The 20776-nt window shown below is 43.0% G+C and overlaps 1 protein-coding gene across 6 annotated transcripts in view; it reads left to right on the forward strand.

The window, feature by feature from the left end:
* Positions 1 to 20776, forward strand: part of CUL2 (cullin 2) — an 80796-nt gene that overhangs the window by 12538 nt on the left and 47482 nt on the right. For 5 of the 6 annotated variants that reach the window (XR_004317535.1, XM_032474057.1, XM_032474056.1 and 2 more), the window contains 3 exons: positions 9008 to 9148; positions 12540 to 12642; positions 18044 to 18138. Coding sequence is in view for 5 of the 6 variants with exons in the window: in XM_032474057.1 (XP_032329948.1) it covers positions 9030 to 9148; positions 12540 to 12642; positions 18044 to 18138 (317 nt within the window). In the remaining variant the exon portion in view is untranslated. Of the gene's footprint in view, positions 1 to 6432; positions 6603 to 9007; positions 9149 to 12539; positions 12643 to 18043; positions 18139 to 20776 lie in introns of those variants that run through there. The other variant, XM_032474059.1, reaches the window with a different exon arrangement.

Genomic DNA, 20776 nt, shown 5'->3' on the forward strand with positions numbered 1-20776 from the left:
TGACATCCATCACCATACATAGTTACAAGATTTTTTTCTTGTGATGGAAATCTTTAAGATTTACTCTTAGCAACTTTCAAATATGCAATATGGCATTATTAACAATAGTCATCATGCTATACATTACATCCCCAGGATTCACTTTATAACTAGAAGTTTGTACCTTTTGCCCTCCTTCGACCATTTCACAGCCCCCCGAACTCCCTCCGCTCTGGCATTCATCAGTCTGTTCTCTGTATTTATGAGTTCAGTTTTGCGTTTTGTTCCATAGAAGTTTGAACGTTTTTTTTTATTTCTATGAAATGTGCCATTGTAATATTGATAGAGCTTGCATTGAATCTGTAGATTGCTTTGGGTGGTATGGACATTTTAACAAAATGAATTCTTCCAATCCATGAGCATAGGTATCTTTCCTTTTAACATGTGTCATCTTTAATTTTTTTACTAATACCATGCTTTTCAGTGTACAGGTCTTTCACCTTCTTGATTAAAATTATTCCTATTGTATTAATAGATGTAATGTATTCTTTCTGGTACAATTGTAAATGAGATTGTTTATTTAATTTTTCTTTTGATAATTATTTATATAAATGCAACAGATTTTTGTATATTGATTTTTGTGTCTGCAGCTTTACTGACTTCGATTATAGTTTTTACAGTTTTTTGGTGGAGCCTTAGGGTTCTCTCCATATAATAGGTCGTCTGGAAACAGTGACAGTTTTTCCTGTTTCTTTCCAATTTAGACACCTTTTATTTCTTTTTCTTGCCTGATTGCTCTGGCTAGGACTTACAATATTATGTTGAATAAATACTATGCGGCAAGAGTGGGCATCCTTATCTTATTCCTGATCTTAGAGGAAGAGCTTTCAGCTTTTCACTGTTGAGTATGATGTTAACTGTGGAGTTGTCATATGTATCCTTATTATGTTGGGGTGTGTCCCCTCTGTGCCCACTTTGTTGAGTTTTCATCATAAATGGATATTGAATTTTGTCAAATGCTTTTTCAGCATCTTGTTGAGATGATCATAAGATTTTTATCCTTCATTTTGTTAATGTGTATCACGTTGATTGATTTACAGCTGTTGGACCTTGTAAACCTGGAATAAATCCCACTTGATCATAGGGTATGATCCTTTTAATGTATTTTTAAATTTGGCTTGCCAATTTTTTTGGAGATTTTTGCATCTATGTTTATCAGGAATATTGACCTGTAATTTCCTTTTCTTACAGTGTCCTTGTCTCATTTTGGTGATAAAGGTAATGCTGGCCTTGTAAAATGCATTTGGGAATATCTCCTTTTCTGTCTTTTGGAAAGGTTTGAGGATTGGTGTTAATTCTTTGAATGTTTGGTACTTCACCAGTGAAGCTGTCTTGTTGTAGGCTTTTGGTTACAGGTTTTAAATTACTGATTCAAGTCTCCATACTAGTAATTGGTCTGTTCAGATTTTCTGTTTCTTCATGATTCAGTCTTGGTAGTTTGTATGTTTCTGAGAATTTATCTGTTTCTTTTAGGTTGTCCAATTTTTTGGCATATAATTGTTCATAATAGTCTTATGATCCTTGGTATTTCTGTGATAACAGTTGTAATGTCTCTTTCATTTACTTTATTTGAGTCCTCTCTTTTCTTGGTGTGTCTGGCTAAAGGTTTGTCATTTTGTTTACATTTTCAAAGACTAAGCTCTTACTTTCATTGATCTTTTCTGTTGTTTTTTTAGTCTCTTTCATTTATTTCCACTCAAATTTTTATTTTCTTTCATCTGCTGACTTTGGGCTTCATTTGTTCTTCTCTTTAGTTCCTTGAGGTGTAATGTTAGGTTTTGTTTTTTGTTTTTTGGGGTTTTTTTTTTTGAGATTTTTCTTGTTTTCTGATGTAGGCATTTATTGCTCTAAATTCTCTTTGAGAACTGCTTTGCACATTTCATAAGTTTTGGGATGTTTTATTTCCATTTTCTTTAGTTTCAAGATATGTTTAAATTTTACTTTTGATTACTTCTTTTACCCATTGGTTGGTTGGTAGCATGTTGTTTAATTTCCACATATTTGTAAATTTTCCAGTTTTATTCTTGTAATTAATTTCTAGTTTTGGACCATTGTGGTTAGAAAAGATGCTTGATATAATTCCTGCCTTAAATTTATTAAGACTTGTTTTGTGGCTTAGTGTATGATCTGTCCTGGAGAATATTCTGTATATACTTGAGAACAATGTATATTCATTCTGCTGCTTTTGAATGGAATGTTCTGTATGTATGTGTATGTCATTTAAAGCTGGTGTTTTCTCATTGATGTTCGACCTGGATGCTCTACCCATTGATAGAAGTTGGGTATTAAAGTCCCCTGCTAGTATTGTACTGATTATCTGTTTCTCCTTTTAGGTCTGTTAATACCTGTTAATATTTAGGTGTTCCTGTGTTGGGTGAATATATATTTACAAATGTCCTGTCCTCTTGTTATCACTATGTATTGCCCTTTGTCTCATCTTGCAGCCTTTGTTTCAAATTTTATTTTGTCTGATACAATGCATTTGTCCCTTGGTACTCATGCGGAATTGATTCCTGGGCCCCTGACAGATACTGAAGTCTACAGCTGAAGGCTTTTTCAGTCAGCGCTCCGTATGCACAGATTTTGCAATTGATATGGAGTGCCGGCTATGTATTTATTGAAACAATTCTGCATATAAGCTGAACTGTGTGGTTCCAGTCCATATTGTTCAAGGGCTAACTATGTAGCTAACTCAGCTTTTTTTAGTTTGCATTTGCACGGAATTTTTTTCCCATCCCTTCACTTTCAGTCTGTGTGTCTTTAGATCTGAAGTTAGTCTCTTATGGGCAGCATATAGATGGTCTTGTTTTTTTGATCCATTCACTCTCTGTCTTTTGATGTGAGAATTCAGTACGTTTACATTTAAATTAATTATTGATGGGTGTGCACCTTTGCCATTTTGCTGTTTTCTGGCTTTTTTTGTAGTTTTCTTCTCTTGCTCTCTTAGCTTGTAGTTTGATAGCTTTCTTCAATGGCGCGCTTGGATTCCTCTTGTTCTCTCTATGGATCTGCTATAGCTTTTACTTTGTAGTTACCATAAGACTGATATGTAACAGCTTATTTATAACAGTCTATTTTAAGTTGATAACAACTTAAGTTTGAATGCGTTCTAAAGCTGTACATTTTTATTCTCCCGCTCACGTTTTGTTTTCAGTGTCACATTTTTTATCTTTTTATCTTGTGTATCCCTTAACTAACTATTGTAGTGATAGCTATCTTACTGCTTTTGTCGTTAACCTTCATACTAGCTTCACATGTGGTTACTCTACTACCTTTACCACATTTATCATTTTCTTATTGGTGCTACTCCAAGACCAGGATTTAAACATTCTGTTGAAATCTAATTTTTTATCTTTTTTTTAATGGTTCAGGATTTTTTTGTGCTAGCTAGTGCATCTTTGCTTAATCCTTTGATTAGTTTTAATGTCATATTCCTAAATTATCCCCAGATTCTTCACTAGGGCTGCCAACTCCTTACAGTGCTCAGACCTCAAACATGCAGGGTGCTGTGGGAGAGGTCCAGGCAAAGTATGGTGTTGGGGCTAAATTCTTCCCTCTCCCTGCTCTTTGTAAATAAAGTTTTACTGGAACACAGTTATGCCTGCTCACATGTGTACTGTCTGGCGCTGCTTTTGTGCTGCAGTGGCAGGGTTGAGTAGCTGTAGCAGACACTGATTGGCTCTCAGAGGGTACAGTGTTACCATGTGGTTCTCTGCGGGAAAAGCTTGCTGACCCCTGAGACACTCTTCCTCCTCCCTCCTTTTTTTTTCTTGGAGATAACCCTCCTGGAGCCCTTCGTGTGTCCATGTGGACAGGTGGTTTTTAAAATCTGTGAAGCTGCTGTTCTGAAAAATTCCTGTTCCTCTCTCCTGTGTTAGAGCCCCCCCCATCTCCGGGCTCCCAACTCTTTCTTGGTTTGTCCCATTTCCTCCTGATGGAGGGTGTCTTCGCAGGTTCCTAGTGGAAGGGCTACAGGGAAAGTAAACTGTTTGATGTCACTCTTGATAGAGAGTTCTAGGTGATTAGTCACTTTCCCTGAGGGTTTGAAGGCATTGCTTTACACTTAAACTACCTCCTAGCTTCCCTGCTGCTATCGTAAGTCTAAAGACTTTCTAATTTGTAGTCTGTTGTGAGCTTGCTTTCTTTTCTGGTAATTTTGGGAATCTTTTCTTTACCCCAATGTTTTAATATGTCAAAAAGAGGTGCCTTCATATTTACTTTTAAAATCAAATATTCTGGATATTTAATAGGCCCTTTTAAGTTGGAAAACTCGTATGAGTTCTGAGATATCTTTTCTTGGATAAATTACCTCTAATTTTCTAGAATGCATATTAATCGAATGTTAGACCTCTTATATTAATACTACTTTTTTATTTCTTAAGATTTCTGACTTCTTTTCTGTGCTTCCCCTATATTTATGTGAGTGTTGATGGTGAAGATTTTCCCCCCCTTTGGAAAATTGCAAACATACACAGAAAATGAATAGTATAATAATCCCTCATGTACGTGTCATTCATTTTCAACAATTACCAGCTCATAAGCACACTATTTAATTTTGAAACAGATCTGAGACAGCATTTATTACATCCATAAATATTTTGGAATGTGTCAACAGATAAGGACTCATTTTTAAAGCTCTCGTAATTATCATTATAAGTTTTTTTACTGCCACCAAATATCCCATCAGTTTTCAAATTTCTAGGGGTATCATAAATATAATTTAGAAAAAGAGCTCAAATCTGGATCCAGAAAAGATGAGTCACACTGTGGTAGATTAATGTGCCTTTTGGTCTATTTTAGCTCAATTCTCCCTTTATATATCTCTCTCAGTCTTATTTCTTTTCTCTCCCTCTCTTATTTGTGTGTACAGTTTATTGAAGAAATCTGATTATCCAGTAGTTTCCTGCAGTCTGGATTTTGCTGACTTGCAGGTTGATGGTTAGTAATGCTTGTATGTGTAATACATATAGCATGGGAGGAATTCATAAGGCATTTAAGTTAAAGATAATGATAATGTTTTTTATCTTATCAATAAGTATATGTAGCAGTTGTAACTTAAATTGTACTATCACAGTCTTTGGAAGAAAGTCTTGTGAATGTCAATGTAAAAAGAGCTTATCCATTTTTTAAAAAACAATTTAACTTAAAATTACTGTTACTAAACTAGGCACTTTAATTTTGGAGGATTCATCACATACTGTGTCAAACATAGTAGAATGAATCCTGATTCAGCCAAATAACGGAATGCTGTGAAGAGTAAAGAAATCCTTATGTATTAATATGAAATATTTTCCCAAATACACTGTTAAGTAAATATATTGTTGAATACGCAGTGTAATACCATTTATGTGAAACAGGTGAGAAAAGATCATCTCTGTAAGTGATATATGTAAAAAGAGGGAATACCCCACATGCACAAACACCCCAGACACATGTAATAAATACTGCCTCTGGCAGGGGGAGCCGGTAACTGGTATGTGGCAGTGAGGGAGACGGGTTTCAGAAATGCAGCCACGTAAATATACCCATTCTCCCCTCCCCTCCACGTCACATTGCTCCAAAATTTTGGATAGGGTTATTTCCTCAAATGTCTAACAGCCTTACTGAAATATCCTTCACGTACCATTCCATGTGCCCATTTGAAATGTATGATCCAGTGGTTTTCAGCACATTCACAGTGTTGTGCAAACACTGACATGACAGTGAATTTTAGAACTTTTTTGTCCCCTAATCAGCAGTTATTTCCCACTAAAATACTTTCTTTGTCTACAAGTTTTCCTCTTCTGGATAATTCATATAAATGGGGTCATACAATACCGGGTCTTCTGGAACCAGCTTTACTCACTTGGCGTGCCTTCGAGGCTCACTTACATCGCAGTGCCTGTCGGTACTTCGTTCCCTTGTATGGCAGAATAAGGCTCCTTTGTGCAGACGCACTACGTTTTATCTGTCCATTTATCACTTGATGGACATTTGAGTTCTTTCCACTGTTCTGGCCTCTGCATAATGCTGCTGGGAACATTTGTGTACAGGTTTCTGTGTAGACGTGTGTTCTTTTGCATAGGAGTGGAATTGCTGGGTCACGTGGTGACTGTACAGATCATTTTTGTAATTATCTAACTTAAGTTGGTGACAGTCGTACATATTTAGAAATGGTGCTCTGAGTGCCTGATCAGTCTAATCTATAAGCCGCTTTCAAATGTAATGAAATCACTATATCAATGTAGTTAATGTGACCTAATATTATTTGTAAATGTATTTAAACATGAATTTGTATTTTGCAGGTTTTTTGTTTTTTTGTTTTGTTTTTTTTTTTTTGGTATTTGGAGCCTGTGATTTCTTTTTGGGGCCCAGATCACTCATGGGCCGTAGGCACAGGACCTGTGTGCCGCAGTGTTCAAGACCCCAGCCTGGCGTGCGTGAGCCTGGGGGAAAACTGGAGGACACTGGGCGGCGTGAGGTCTGAGCCCTGCAGGCACGCAGTGGACCATACTCGCACTGACTGGGGTGGTCGTGGTCCCGGCAGGACGTGGTGTGGTCCCGGGAAGGCACAGGAGTGACAGGCAAGGCCCCGTGCACTTTGTGAGTTGTCTGACTGCTTGGGAAGCAGAGAGAACAGTGCGGCAGTCGTGGTCCTGTTTCTTTGCTCTCTCTCTGAAATATCCTTACGTAAATACTCTAGAAATAAATTACTGTTTAAACAGTTTAAGTAAAATGAAGGAACTTAACATTTTTTTAGTATATGAGTTTTCGGTTGGGCAAGCAGAGAATTTAACAGACTGTTTCAGCATATTTCCTGTTACTGGTTTGTTAGTTCCCAGTGTGTGTCACTGGGCTGGTGCTTCCCTCACCTTGGCTGCCACATCGTCCACTGTCTAGGAGTGGGCTGACACTGCACATAAACCCCTTCTGCCATAGAGCTGTTGGTCTCAGCATGGACGTTAGTGCCAGGCTGAGTCTGTCAAAACTTGCCTAAAGGTAAAAGGTAATCTGTGCCACCATTAAAGTCATGCACGAGCAGCATGTATGGCGTCGTGCTGTTTTTATGAGGGGAGGGAACGAACGCGAAGGGAACAGGCCGGCTTTTTGGTACAGAGTTACAGAATCTCCCCTCCCTTCGGGAAATACTCAGACAGTTACTGTGGAGGGCGGTTTCATCCTCCAACAGAGACGAAGCATAGAGTTCTCAAGTAATTAAGAAGCGGGCACCTTACCTGGCCTATGTGGGCCTGGAAAGTTTCCTGAGAGCTGGTACACTGGGCCAGGGCTGAGTGTCGGGGCGGGGGGGGGGGGGGGACACGGAGAAGAGAAGAATTTTGGGTATAGAAACAACCGGGATAAAAGGTAGGCTGTGGATCAGCCTGCCGTGTTCAGTGACCTGGGAGCAGGAACGTTACCGGCTTAGATGTCAGGGAAGAAAGTCCCCTGAGAAGACCCAGAGCACAGGTGCTTTAGTCCAGCGTCCTGTCGGGGAGGCAGCCTGTGAGCCTGAGCTGCTGCCTGCAATGCACGCCTCCCCGCGCCCCCCCCCCCCCGCCCCCGGCCCCCAGCTCTGAGGAGGACAAGTGGGGCGGCGGCTTTGGGGTTTAGGTTGGTTATTTTTGTTTCTGAGTACCAGATCCAAGATTCTCACCTTCCTGAAGGCCAGGAACTTCCTCAGCCTGGAGCAGTGCCTGGTGTATATCTTAAGAGTTCACTAAAAATGTTAGTAGCAGAACAGCTGTGTGTAGTGGCCTAGGGCACGGGCTCCAGCCTGGTCTCAGTCCTCCTGGTGCCACCAGTAAATAGCTCCATGCCTGTCACCCCGTTGTCATGTTTCTATGGAGAAAACGGGGAGGGGAGAACAGTGAGGCCCCCTCAGTCAGTTTGTTGGGGGGTTTAAATGAGTTTATATAAAGCACTTAGAATTGTGCTTGGCTCATAGTTTCTACTGTATGGACGTTAACAGTAGTGTTTCCTTGATGAATGAAGGATGAATGCAACCCAGAACTCCTGAGGGCTGGCGCCAGAGCATCCATGCAGTGCACAGGAATTACTGCTAGCCCATTCTAGTTAGAGGAAGTTTAAGGCCTGGAGGTGGGGTCCCTGGCACATCGAAGAAAGAGAGTCTTAGTTCAGGGTGGCACACACTCTTTTGGGCTTTTGTTAGTCTTCTTGCCGATTCCTTTTCTTCTCTTCCTTGAAGCCTATTCCTGGGACTCCTCTTGAGTTCTTTTTCCTGGGACAGAATGTAAGAAGGGCCTGGGGCCACCTCCAGTGTGGGGGCCGGGGCCGTGCAGCTGGTCTCCCCGCCTCGCCTCTTTCTTCCTTTCTGTGCACCCCCCTTCTCCCTACGGTGGGAGGCAGGAGAAAGGATGTCCCCTCCTCGTGTGGCCTGGGCTGCAGGCCGGCTTGGTGCATCATAGTCCCCATAATAACGGAAAACTTTGGGGAGGATGTGAAAACATGCTGGAAAAAGTGTTCCCTCGTGCAGTTAAATTAACCCTTAAGACGTTTCTCTTTTAATTCTGTTCGTCTGATGTAACGTTGAGAAGGATTTGAAATCTGGATGAACCGATGCTCCAGGAAAATGAACCGTCTAGTTTTCTCATGTTTTCTCATATTCCCCTGTGTACGACCTCAGCCCCCAGTTTAAGGAGTGCAGACCACAAGGAATTGGGGCCAAAACTTTGTTATTGGGTGTCTCTTATGTGTGTCTCATGGTTGGGTTTTCGGCCCACTGGTCCATGCTTCTTTCAGCGCAGTAACCGAGGCTTCTCGATCTTGGAACACCCTGGATTACAATAATGTGGTGAAAGCTTTTCGTTTCCTAGAGTTTGTGGTGGATGCGAATATCCTATGGACTCCCTTGTCTGGACCAGCACGACCGCATGCGTGCCCGGTTCTGCCTCCGGGCGTCTCGCTGTCGGATCCCCCGAGCTGAGCTCGCAGCACTCGGCTAACGTTGCTGTTGTTTTCTGATTCACAGATTTCAACACTAAACTTGCACGATGTCTTTGAAACCGAGAGTGGTGGATTTTGATGAGACCTGGAACAAGCTCCTCACGACAATCAAAGCCGTGGTCATGCTGGAGTACGTGGAGAGAGCCACGTGGAACGACCGCTTCTCGTATCCTTCTTGGGAGGCCGACAAGCTCGCTGGGCCCTGAGGCAGGCCTCCGCTCTCTTGGAACGGAAGAACTTTCCACACTCACCACTGTGCACGTTTCCAGGCTCATCCCCGGCATGGGGCAGCCAGCCATCTGTACGAGCCAAGCCCTCGCACGGCTTCAGGCTTGGGAGTGGTTGTGAACAAAACAGACTGCTTCCCTTCCCACTGCTGAGGGAAACGGAGCCAGACTGCTGTGAAGAGAGCTCCCAGGACTTGCAGTTGTGGGGGGTGGGGTCAGTGCCGGGAGGCCAGTAAAGCAGGTGGAAGGGGTTCGAGTGTGTGTGGAGGCTCTAAAGATGGTGGCCAAGGATGGTGGCTGAGGATGGCATCCCTGAGGATGGTGGTACTTGAGTGGAGACTGGAACAGAGGGAGGGGTGGGTGCGAGTGTCTGGGGGAGGGTTCCGGGCACAGAGTGGCGGCAGATTCAGTGGTGGTGAGATGGACACGTTTCTTAACTGGGTGGTCTGCCTTTGTGAGTTAGGGGTTTTACATGAAAATACAAACTTGTGGTTTCCCTAGGACAGTCTGAAACCTGGGGTCCTGCAGTCCTACATGACAGCCATCTTTTTTTTTTTAAAATACACGTATACATAGACACACAGGTTTTATATATACATGTAGGTATAGTGTGTATATATTACTATGTTGTTAAATATTATTATATACATAGAGAAAACAATGCGACCCAGCACCCACGGTCTGAACTCTGGCACCAAGGTAAACCCACAGTGTTACAGTGCTTTAGCTCCTTAGCATTGGGGTCCTCAGCACAGAGAGCTGGGACAGTGTCGTGGCAGCAGCCCAGCATCAGCTGGGAGATGGGGCAGGACAGGCCACATGCCAGGCAGACCCCTAACCATCCTGAGTCTGCACCACAGGATACCCTGTGCACGCTGGATCCCAGGGTGAGGGAGGGGGTGGGATTGGGGCCTGAGCTCTGTGTCTGAGCCCTGAGGGAGGCGTCGGGGACTGGGTGGACACTGCATGAACCAGAGGGTCTTTCTCCCCAAGGGGCAGATGAGCTGTGGAGGTATTGCCAACAGGGGACCCAAGCGCACGTCCTTGGTAGGGGTCCCAGGCCCAGGCAGGTGTGCAGGGCATTCTGGTTGATGGGTGGCATAGATGGAAGACATCGTGCTCTCCTCGAGGGCCCAAGTCACTGCAGATTTAGTGACCTAAAGAAGCACCCTTTCATCACCTTCCAGTTGTGCAGGTCAGAAGTCTGTAGTGTGACTGGGTTCTCAGCTCAGGGTCTCACAGTGGAAATCGGGGGGTGGCTGGCCGTGTTCCCGTCCAGAGCTCAGGGTCCCCTTCTAAACCCATTCCTGTTAATCCACAGAGTTTAGTTCCTCGCAGTTGCAGGGCTGAGGCCCCGGTTTCCTTTGTGACTGCTGACTGGGACTTGCTCTCCATGTCTTTCTGGTGGTTGTGTGTGGCCCCTTCTGTCTCCAGAGCCAGCCGTGCAGGTCAGGCTTCCCCGTCTGCAACTGGCGCAGGGGGTGGGCCTGGCGGGGGCCTGCGCTGGGGTTAAAGGAGGCCGCCACGCAAGTCCGCATGTGCCCCATTTTCCAGTCAGCTGGTTAGCAATCGTTATCACAGCTGTGGCGTCCCCTCGCCGAGAGCGGTGCCTTCGAGCGCAGTGCCTGGGGTGTGCTGCCTTAGACCACATCCCAGCTGTGAGGGTGGGAATCTTGGGGGACTGTTTTTAGAATTCTGTGTCACACGGAGCGGTGACTCTCTGTGACAGCTCGGGCGCAGTCGGGGTGGCTGGAATTTGCCCTTGCAGTGTGTTTGTCGGCTGTCTCATGATGTGATACAGGCCGGGTGCAGGTGTGCACTTGCTGTTTGCTTCTCTGGGTTGGAGTTCTCAGGCCTTTTTCATGTACAGTTGACCCTGCTTGGGTTTGGGTTGCTTGGGTCCACCCATACTCGCTTTTTTTCAGTAAATGGTTGTCGGCCCCGGGACCCTGGATGTGGAGGGCCAACTGGAAGGGGCTTGGGATCATGGGATTCTGGTATCACAGAGGGTCCTGGAGTCAGTCCTCTGGAGACTGAGGAGCAAGTGTACCTTCATTCATGGTTTTCTGCCTTTTGGCAGCTGTCAGGACAATCCCCAAACCCCAGCAGTGCAATATGGAAACTCTCCCGCTGAAGGAGAAGGTAGATGCTACGTGACTTGTGTGTCAGGGGCTGGGGACACGGGTGGTCAGGACCAGCGGAGGGCAGGGCAGAGGTGTCAGTCACTGCTGCTGCACCAAGAGGAGAAAGGTACAGAAGGCGCGGGGGAAGAGAGGAGGAGGGACCTGCATCCTACATCTGATTTGTTTTTAAGCACAAGGTTTTATTTTGTAGTATTTTCTGATCCATATGTGAAGTATAGCACTTGTCTCCACCCCAGATAATCAGCCGTGCTTTGAGACTCAGCTTGCTGGTCCGGGGTCGCCACGTGCGTCTCGCTATCCGCTTCTGGTCAGCGGTGCGTAGTCTTTTGAGGCTCTTTAACATGCGTGAGCCGCTTGGGGTCTTGCAGGGGCTCCGTGCGGACGTCCTTGCTTTAGAGCTGAGGGAGTGGCAGCCAGAGGGCGGAGAACCCGTCCAGGTGGCCGGCTGCCATGGTGAAGGCCCTGGAGGCCGCTTCCCTGGGAGTCCGGGGGAGGGCGCCGCCGCCGGGGTGCGCGGCTGTGTTCAGGAGCTCGGTGAATTCCCTAATGTTCCTGCTCATTCTGTAATTCGTCTAATAGAATAAATTCTGAAGGATGGTGGGTCAATTGTAGAACATTCTGATGAGGACTGTGATGTTGGAAAATGCGTCACATGAGTAATTTTTGTGACTTTGGTTTCTCGGAATTGCTTAGATGTATCTGCCTCTTGTGTCATGTTCCAGAGCCCTTTGCTGAGTCCCATATGTCTGTTCTTACATAAACCTAATTTTTTAGATTTTGGGGTAACTTGATTTCCCAGAATCCCACTCTGAATTTTAACCTCTCTGAGAGAAACAATTTTCCTTACAATGCCATCAACTAATTATTTGTTGAATGAATAAATGAATGAATCTTACAGTGCTTTTTAAAGTAAGCATGGTTATGTATTTTACCTTTTATTCTATATATACATATAATCCTAAATGCAAAAATGAGATGATTTTTCTTATTACATTAATTAATTAATTTTGTTAATGTAGGTTCTGGGGGTCGAGCCCAGGGCCTTGTGCATGCTAAGCACATACTCTGCCACTGAGCTAGACCCCTCACCCTGATTTTTCAGTTTTTAATGCCAAACATGAGTTAAATCTTACGTGTTTTAAAGTAATGTCCTGAATGAATATGAAAACCTTAACAATGTAACTAGAGATATCTATGCTTTATGTGTGGCCTATCCTGAACCCCTTGGAGAAAGACTTTATGCAGAAACTAAGATTTTTTTGGAAAATCACGTACGGCATTTGCACAAGGTGAGTCCTAATATGTATATGATGTCGGCGCGTCTACAGCTATGTAGTCACTCGACTAGGTCACTGTTTCCTAGTACAGAACTTATATCAAGTTAAAGTTATTTGTTTTGTTTCCTGAAAAGCATTTTCCTAATACGTGTTTAGGAGCTGCGAGTCAAGCACTGTGCTGCTAGGTTCTCCAAGGGAAAGCAGTTTAGTTGCTCAAGATCGTACAACTGGTCAGTGAAAGAGCAGAGTTTAAAGTCAAGGTTTGTTCAGCTTGAAAATGTACTCACGTGTCCTGGATGGTGTTCATAGAAGCGGGTTTTCTTTTCACTGTTGCTTTCCACCTCTTGGTGAATCTCTGTCTTTATTTTCAACCTTTTAGCTGTCTCTTCATATCCTGTATAAGGTCTTACAAAAACCTAGAAATAAAAAGGGAAATGGTAAATTTAAAAGCCCATTAGAAACTCTCTGTGAATCGCAGCAATATGTTTTTTTGGATCTAACTTCTAGAGTAACGGAAATAAAAGCAAAAATAAGCAAATGGGACCTAATTAAACTTAAAAGCTTTTGCACAGCAAAGGAAACTATCAACAAAGCAAAAAAAAAAAAAAAAAAAAAAAAAACCCCTACAGAATGGGAGAAAATATTTGCAAATGATGTGACTGACAAGGGCTTAATTTCCAGAATATACAAATAGCTCATACAGCCAACCCAATGTCAAATAAATAAATAAATAAATTAAATAAATAACCCAATAAAAAAATAGACAGAAGACCTAAATAGACCTTTCTCCAAAGAAGGCACACAGATGGCCAACAGGCAGGTGAAAAGATGCCCAACATTGTTAATTATTAGAGCAATGCAAATCGAAACTGCAGTGAGGTATCACCTTGCACCAGTCAGAATGGCCGTCATCAAAAGTCTACAAATGATAAATGCTGGAGAGGGTGTGGAGAAAAGGGAGCCCTCCTACACTGCTGGTGGGAGTGTAAATTGGTCACTATGGAGAACAGTATGGAGGTTCCGTAAAAAAGCTAGAAGTACGGGTACCATATGATCCAGCAATCCCACTCCTGGGCATATATCTGGAGAAGACTCTAATTTGAAAAGATGCATGTACCCCAGTGTTCATAGCAGCACTGTTTACAGTAGCCAAGACATGGAAACAACCTAAATGTCCATCTACTGATGAATTGGATAAAGAAGTTGTGGGATGTACGTGTGTGTGTGTGTGTGTGTGTATATATATATGTATATATATACACACACACACACGTATATATATATATACATACATACATATGTATAAAATGGAATATTGATCATAAAAACAATGAAATAATGCCATTTGTGGCAATATGGGTGGACCTAGAGATTATCATATTAAATGAAGCCAGTTAGAGAAAGGCAAATATATATGTCACTTATATGTGGAATCTTAAAAAAATGATACAAATGAAATTATTACAAAACAGAGACAGACTCACAGACATAGAAAACAAACTTTTTAAAAAATTAATTGTAGTTTTTATTGGAATATAGTCAGTTACAATGTGTCAGTTTCCGGTGTACAGCACAATGTCCCAGTCATGCATATACATACATAGATTTGTTTATAGAAAACAAACTTATGGTTACCAAAGGGGAAGGGAATTGGGGGAGGGATAAGTTAGGAGTTTGGGATGAACCGATACACATTACTATGTATAAAATCAGTAAACAACAAGGACCTGCTATGTAGCACAAGGAATTATATTCAATATCTTGGAATAACCTAAAATGGAAAAGAACCTGGAAAAGAACAGGCATATGTGTATAACTGAATCACTTTGCTGTACAACTGAAGCTAACACTGTAAACCAATTATACTTCAATTAAAAAAAAGAAGACCTCTGTGAGCAGTTATTTGGGTTCAGGTGCCAGATACGTGAGGACAGCATCACAGACTGGACCTGAGTGTGAACAGCAAATGAATTTTGCAATGTTTCACTCTATGCAGCATTTTAAACTTATTTTGGATGACTGGTCTTATCAGGAACTGGATGAGATCATTTTTTGTTTGGTCTAGAAACTTGACTACTTTTTACTAGCTCTGTGACTACGGGCAGCTCACGTAACCTGCGTTGTGGACTGAGCTCTGAGTTCCTTTCGTCTGTACAGTGGAGGGACGATAACACGGTCTTTGTGATGATGTGTCTAACCCTGCGCATGGCTGGAAGCAGGTAGTGGTCTGGAAGTAGAACACAGCCGATCATGTGATACTTTCCTTGTAACATTTGAAGAAAATGATCTACCCTTCTCTTTTTTAGTTTTCCAAAGCCTACTTTATTTTGTTTTTATTGAAATATAGTTGATGTACAATATTTTTAGTTTCAGGTGCACTGCATAGTGACTCAGCGTTTGCACATTATGAAATTATCACATTAAGACTCAACAACCGTCTGTCCTCAAACAAAGCTATTACGAAATTACTAACTGTATTCCTTATGCTGTACCTTACATTCCCTGTGACTTATTTATTTTCTAACTGGGGGTTTGTACCTCTTAATCCCCTCACGTTTTTGGACCTCCATTCCACACCCCTCCCCTCTGGCAACCACCTCTTTGTTTTCTGTATCTATGAGTCCATTTTTGTTTTGTTTTGCTTGTTCGTTTGTTTTTTAGATTCTGCATATATGTAAGATCATGAGGTATTTGTCATTCTCTGACTTACTTCACTTAGCATATGCATCCATCCGAGTTGTTGCAAATGGCAAGGTTTCTCTTTCCCTGGCTGGAATGTATCTATATTCCATCACACATACACAGATGTGGTACTACCTCTTCTTTATCCATTAACACAAGTTGATTCCCTGTCTTGGCTGTTGTAAACAATACTGCTGTGAACGCTGGGATGCATATCTCTTTTTGAATTAGTGTTCTCTTTTTATTTGGGTAAATGCCCGGAAGTAGAATTGCTGGCTCATATGGTAATTCTGTTTTTAATTTTGGAGGGACCACCGTGTTTTCCATAGTGTTTTCCTGAGGGGCTGCACTGGTTTACGTTCCCAGCAGCGGTGCACAAGGGTTCCCTTTTCTCCACATCCTCACCAGCACTTGCTGTTTCTTAACTTTTGATGATAGCCATTCTGACAGGTGTGAGGTGATACTTCATTCTGGTTTTGACTTGTAGGAAATGCTGTATTGTTTTTATTATATATGGCAGATACACCTAAGTGTTCTAATATTGCATTTATTAGTTCATGAAAGTTGTTTTAATAGCAGGTAGTTTAAAATGGTCTTAAAATGTTTACTATGTTGGTTTTACAGCCAAAGTTCTGTTGTGAGCTGGTCAGCTTTAGTTATAATTGACAACTGTGTGAGGCATTTCTAATTTTATATTTTAGCATAGGTTGTATAATTTTTAAAAACTTTATTTTGGAATAATTTTAGACGTATAGAAATGTTTTAACAGTAGTATAATGAGTTCTCCTTTTTTAAATTTAATGTCCTTTTTTATTTTTTTTTTATTTTTTTTGAAGGGGAAGCGTTTTCCCATTGAAACATATCTATCCCACAACATAATTAAGCAAAAGAGGTTTATATAAAGCCCATTTAAATATACTAATTTTACAAACTTTTATCTCAATTTTATCGATTCTTATACCTTTAATTTTAATATTTATTAGGTTTAATCAATAAGTCTTAATTCTAGAAGGAGTGCCAGAAGCCTCTTCCTTTTATTTTTTGTCCATTTTATCTAATTTTATCTAAAAGTCTCTGGGATCCCTAAGTTTCAGCCAAAGGACTTAGGCCTTTGTCAGTTTTTAATTTGATTAATTTGGTCTGTTGCCCCAGTCACTGATCAGTTATGTCAGTCTATATGTTTTTCCAGCCCTTTAAATATATACATTTTAAACTGGGGTAGATAAAGCGGACTTGTTTGAACTTTAATATTGGGGACCAGTAGGTGATCCCTTTGGCCTTTTTTTAACTTAATGTACTGTAGTATCAGACCCTTGTATCTTAATCCAAAATGTCCATTTTATTTATCCCATTCAAAATAACCATCTAAAAATATTTATCCATTTGGGATAAGTCCCTTATTTCTGCTTGTTAAGAAAAAAATCTTGACATTTTTTACATTCCTTTTTCCAGTTACTCAACCTAAGTAACATTAATTATTATAATGATTTTATTAGCATCTCTCAAACCCATTGAGGGGAAAGGGAAAGCACAAATGTAGCTTTTCAAACCTTTTTTTTTTTTAACTAAGTTCTTAGGTTAAACATTAGATATATTTTTCCACCTTTAAACTTGATTGATTTTAATAGATACCAATACAACAGCTGTTTATAATGAGAGCGCTCTGAACTTTCACCAATTTAGAAGTTTCTCCAAATTAAAGGATCCATCATATGGCCATCAATTAAATAATATATATGTGTGTGTGTGTGTGTGTGTGTGTGTGTGTAGTGATTTTAAAGCAATAAGAGGCTTTTCCACATGAGAGTGGGGCATGTCACGTAGATAAAATTCTGAAGTTTACTCCCCAAAAGGTAAAGACCTTTGTGGTCCAGGCTGTTGCAACAAAGGTTAAGATGGCCAAATTCCTGAAGATTGGTACAATCAAAGAATTGTTGAGAATCCCAGTATATTTGCTTGGCCGCCATATGTACATAATACTTGTACCTTTTGGATGGCAGAGTCCAAGTTTTCTTTAAAAAAGAAAGACAGGAAACACATATGATGCAGGAAAACGGATGTAGGGCGTAAGGAGGGCTGAGTCCCAGGTCTCGGTTGAGCCCCTGGGGCATGCCCCGCCAAGTGTGGGTCCTTGGCTTCGCACAGGAAAGAATTCAAGTGCGAGCCACCGTTGAGTAAAGGTAGATTTATTTAGAGAGATACACACTGCATACGATGTAAGGTAAGAGAAAGGCAAGGAAAGAGGTGTGGGAATTGGGTGCTCAGGTTAAAGTAAAAGTAGATACACACTCCATGGAGAGAGAGCGCAAAGGGCCTTAATGTCCTTTTTTAAATTTATTTTACTGAAGTATAGTCAGTTTACAATGTTGTCAATTTCTGGTGTACAGCATCGTGTTTCAGTCCTACATGTATATACGTATATTCCTTTTCATATTCTCTTTCATGATAGATTACTGCAAGATACTGGGTACAGTTCCCTGTGCTGTACAGAAGAATGCTGTTGTCTGTTTTATATATAGTAGTTAGTATCTGCAAACCTCCAGCTCCCAATTTGTAAATAATACTTCTGTGAACATCCTTGTAGCTAATTTATTCTGCTGTTACCGCAATTTTTATAGGATAAATTCCCACACATGGAATTGCTGGGTATAGGTCATGAACATTTTTAATTGTTTTTGACTTGGTCAGTCCTCCATGTCCATGTGTGAAAACGATTTTTCTTCCCACACAGAGAGTTCTGGAGTCTGAAGAGCAAGTGCTGGTGATGTACCACAGGCACTGGGAGGAGTACAGCAAGGGTGCAGACTACATGGACTGCTTGTACAGGTGGGCGCCCGGGGGGTGGTCTGCTTGTACAGGTGGGCGCCCGGGGGGTGGACCGCTTGTTTACAGGTGGGCACCCAGGGGATCGACCGCTTGTACAGGTGGGTGCCCAGGGGATGGACCACTTGTACAGGTGGGCGCCTGGGGCCTGCTGCAGCCCATGCAGAGCTGCCTGTATCTGGGTAACTGGAGGAGTTTTCCTGGTTTGTTTTATTTCCTGTGACCCAGCAAAACACACAGAGCTAACGCATTTCCCGGTGGAGGGACGTTTCTCTGTTCTGGGGGAAGGGCTGTAGTGTGGGTCACGTGGGTGACTGGGGACCTAGGTGGTGTGTGGAAACTTACTCTGTGAAAACTGAAAGTTGTGTTTGACTGCTGGACAGCATAGCTCCATTTCCTCAGTTGTCTGGGACCACATCTCAACAGATCCAAAGGGGAACTTCGGCTTGGATGAAACTTAGCAAAGTAAATCCACCCCCCACCCCGAGCGCCCCCCCCTTGACTCTAGGATGCAGCGCCTACATTCAGGGGGTGCTGGTGGCTTTCTCTCAGGCTCTCCTGCCCGCCCCTCTCTAGGTGCCACCAGCTGCCCACATGTCGGAATGCCTCGTGGTTCATTCTCCCTGCCTTAGCCTGTGCCCTTCTGTCTGGATTGCTTTTCTTCCTTTCCCTGAATGACTGATTCTGATGTGTTTTCCTTGGTCCCCGCTTTGAGCTCCCCTCTCCCCACCTCTGGCCACTGCCTCCATCTCTGGTGTTAACCGCCACTCCTGTGGTTCCCGTGGATTCTGGGCCGGCCCTCTCTGGCTTCTTCCCAGAGATCATGGAAATAGGTCCCGAGGTGCAAAAGGCAGAGACCGTTTGTTGAAGATAGTGGGTAGGTAAGGATAGTGCCGCTAAGCACCAGGGCCTTCACACCTGGACCTGGGTATCCGCTCTGAAGGCGACTGTGGCCTGTGCTGGCCGCAGTGATAGGTATGCGCTGTGCGTGTGGCTTGCGCCACAGGGGGACCCCTGCCTCAGTCTCTTGCTGGGTCTCAAAGCATCACCTGCACAGTTACGTGCTGCTTTGCAGGAAGCCACCCTGGGGCCAAGGCATGGTTGCTGAGGCATGTCTGTCCTTTGCTTTCCTGGTTCCTGTTCTCTTTGGTTTTTGTAACAGCACTGGCCTTGACTCACTGTCAGTTGTCTGTCAGAAACTGGAGCTGACTTCTAAATGGCCAGTACCTTTTATTTCTTCTTACAAGAGCAAAATGTAATAAAACCAGAAACCAGCAGTTGCAGACAAGGGCAGCAGTTGCAGACAAGGGCAGCATTTGGCTTATTATATTGAACAGTGTTTGCTGCTCATGAAACATCCTAGCATTTCATTTTTTCCCCCATCCTGCATAGTGAGTAGTCATAACTAGAGCTTTAAGAATTCCCTAGCTCTGTAGCGGGGTGGATTTGGGGCAGAGTGACAGCATTGCATGCCATCGCCACTGCAGAGAAGCTAGGGCCACAGGTGCACAGGTGGCAGAGGGAGCGCGGACTCCGTGTCAGGCAGCAGGTCCCCCGTCCGCTGAGAAGTGTCACTAAAGACTCAGCATGTTCTGCTCTTTCTTAGTTTCCGGGACTCCTGTTCTCTTGGCTCTCCTGTGCCTTTCTTTACCACAGTCAGTTTGGTGCTGTTTACATTAATACCGTGAAATCGGTACCATTAATGAGCATTCATTAAGTTCTGCAGTACGTGTGATATACGTGCATGTGTGTGTGCACGTAGAGCCATGTGAGGTAGTTAGTGTCTCCGTTTTTACAGCTGAGGAAGACTAAGGGTCAGGGAGGTTAAATGACCTTGCTCAAGGTCACCGAGCTGAGAAAATCACAAGGGCAGGATTTAAACCCAGGTCAGCCTGATGAAGTCCACGTAACTTCATCCTGCCTAGTCTCATTCTGGACGCGCGCTTCCAGGCACTTATGTAGGTTCTGTTTAGTCTCCACCTTCTTTCTGAGATCTCAATTGGTTACTCTTGGTTTTAGCTATAGCCTGCACGTGGGTAAGCACCCGGCTTTATCCCAGGTGTGTAAGTTAGGAGGCGTGAGCTTCCCTGCACCTCCAGGGTGCTCTGTGGTTGCAAGGAGCTCCTGCCAATGTTCAGGGAGCTTGTTGTCTTGGGACACACTGCCTGCACGACTACTGATGTCAGGGAGTGGTCGTACTGGACACCAGGCAATGCGCCAGGCTGTGCTAGGAGCCTCGGGTATCCTCCACGGGGGCGGATCCCTTCTACCTGAGCCCTGTTGGTCAGATCCTCCAAATGTCTCTTAAGTTTATTATTCCCTTTGCATTGCTATCATACTGTTATAGTTCAAGCTTTTCCCCATTTCTCACCTGGACTATTAGTGATCAAGTCCCCATAACCAGTCTCCAGCCTTTGATTCCTAACATACTCAGTTTAGTAAATTTCTCAAGTGCAAACTTGATCCCTGTCCAAAACCATTTACTAACTTTCCACTGTCTGCAGCAAGACTTAGAAGCACTGGGCCATGGGATTCACTGATAGAGGGTTTTGCTTCACTCCTGTGCTGGTGGCTGCATGGGACTCAGCACTGTTTCTTTGGTTATGGGGGCAGACCAGGTGGTGGACCCTTCTCACAGAAG

This window comes from Camelus ferus, chromosome 35, assembly GCF_009834535.1.
Source record: "Camelus ferus isolate YT-003-E chromosome 35, BCGSAC_Cfer_1.0, whole genome shotgun sequence".
In the NCBI taxonomy this organism is placed as follows: Eukaryota; Metazoa; Chordata; class Mammalia; order Artiodactyla; family Camelidae; genus Camelus; species Camelus ferus.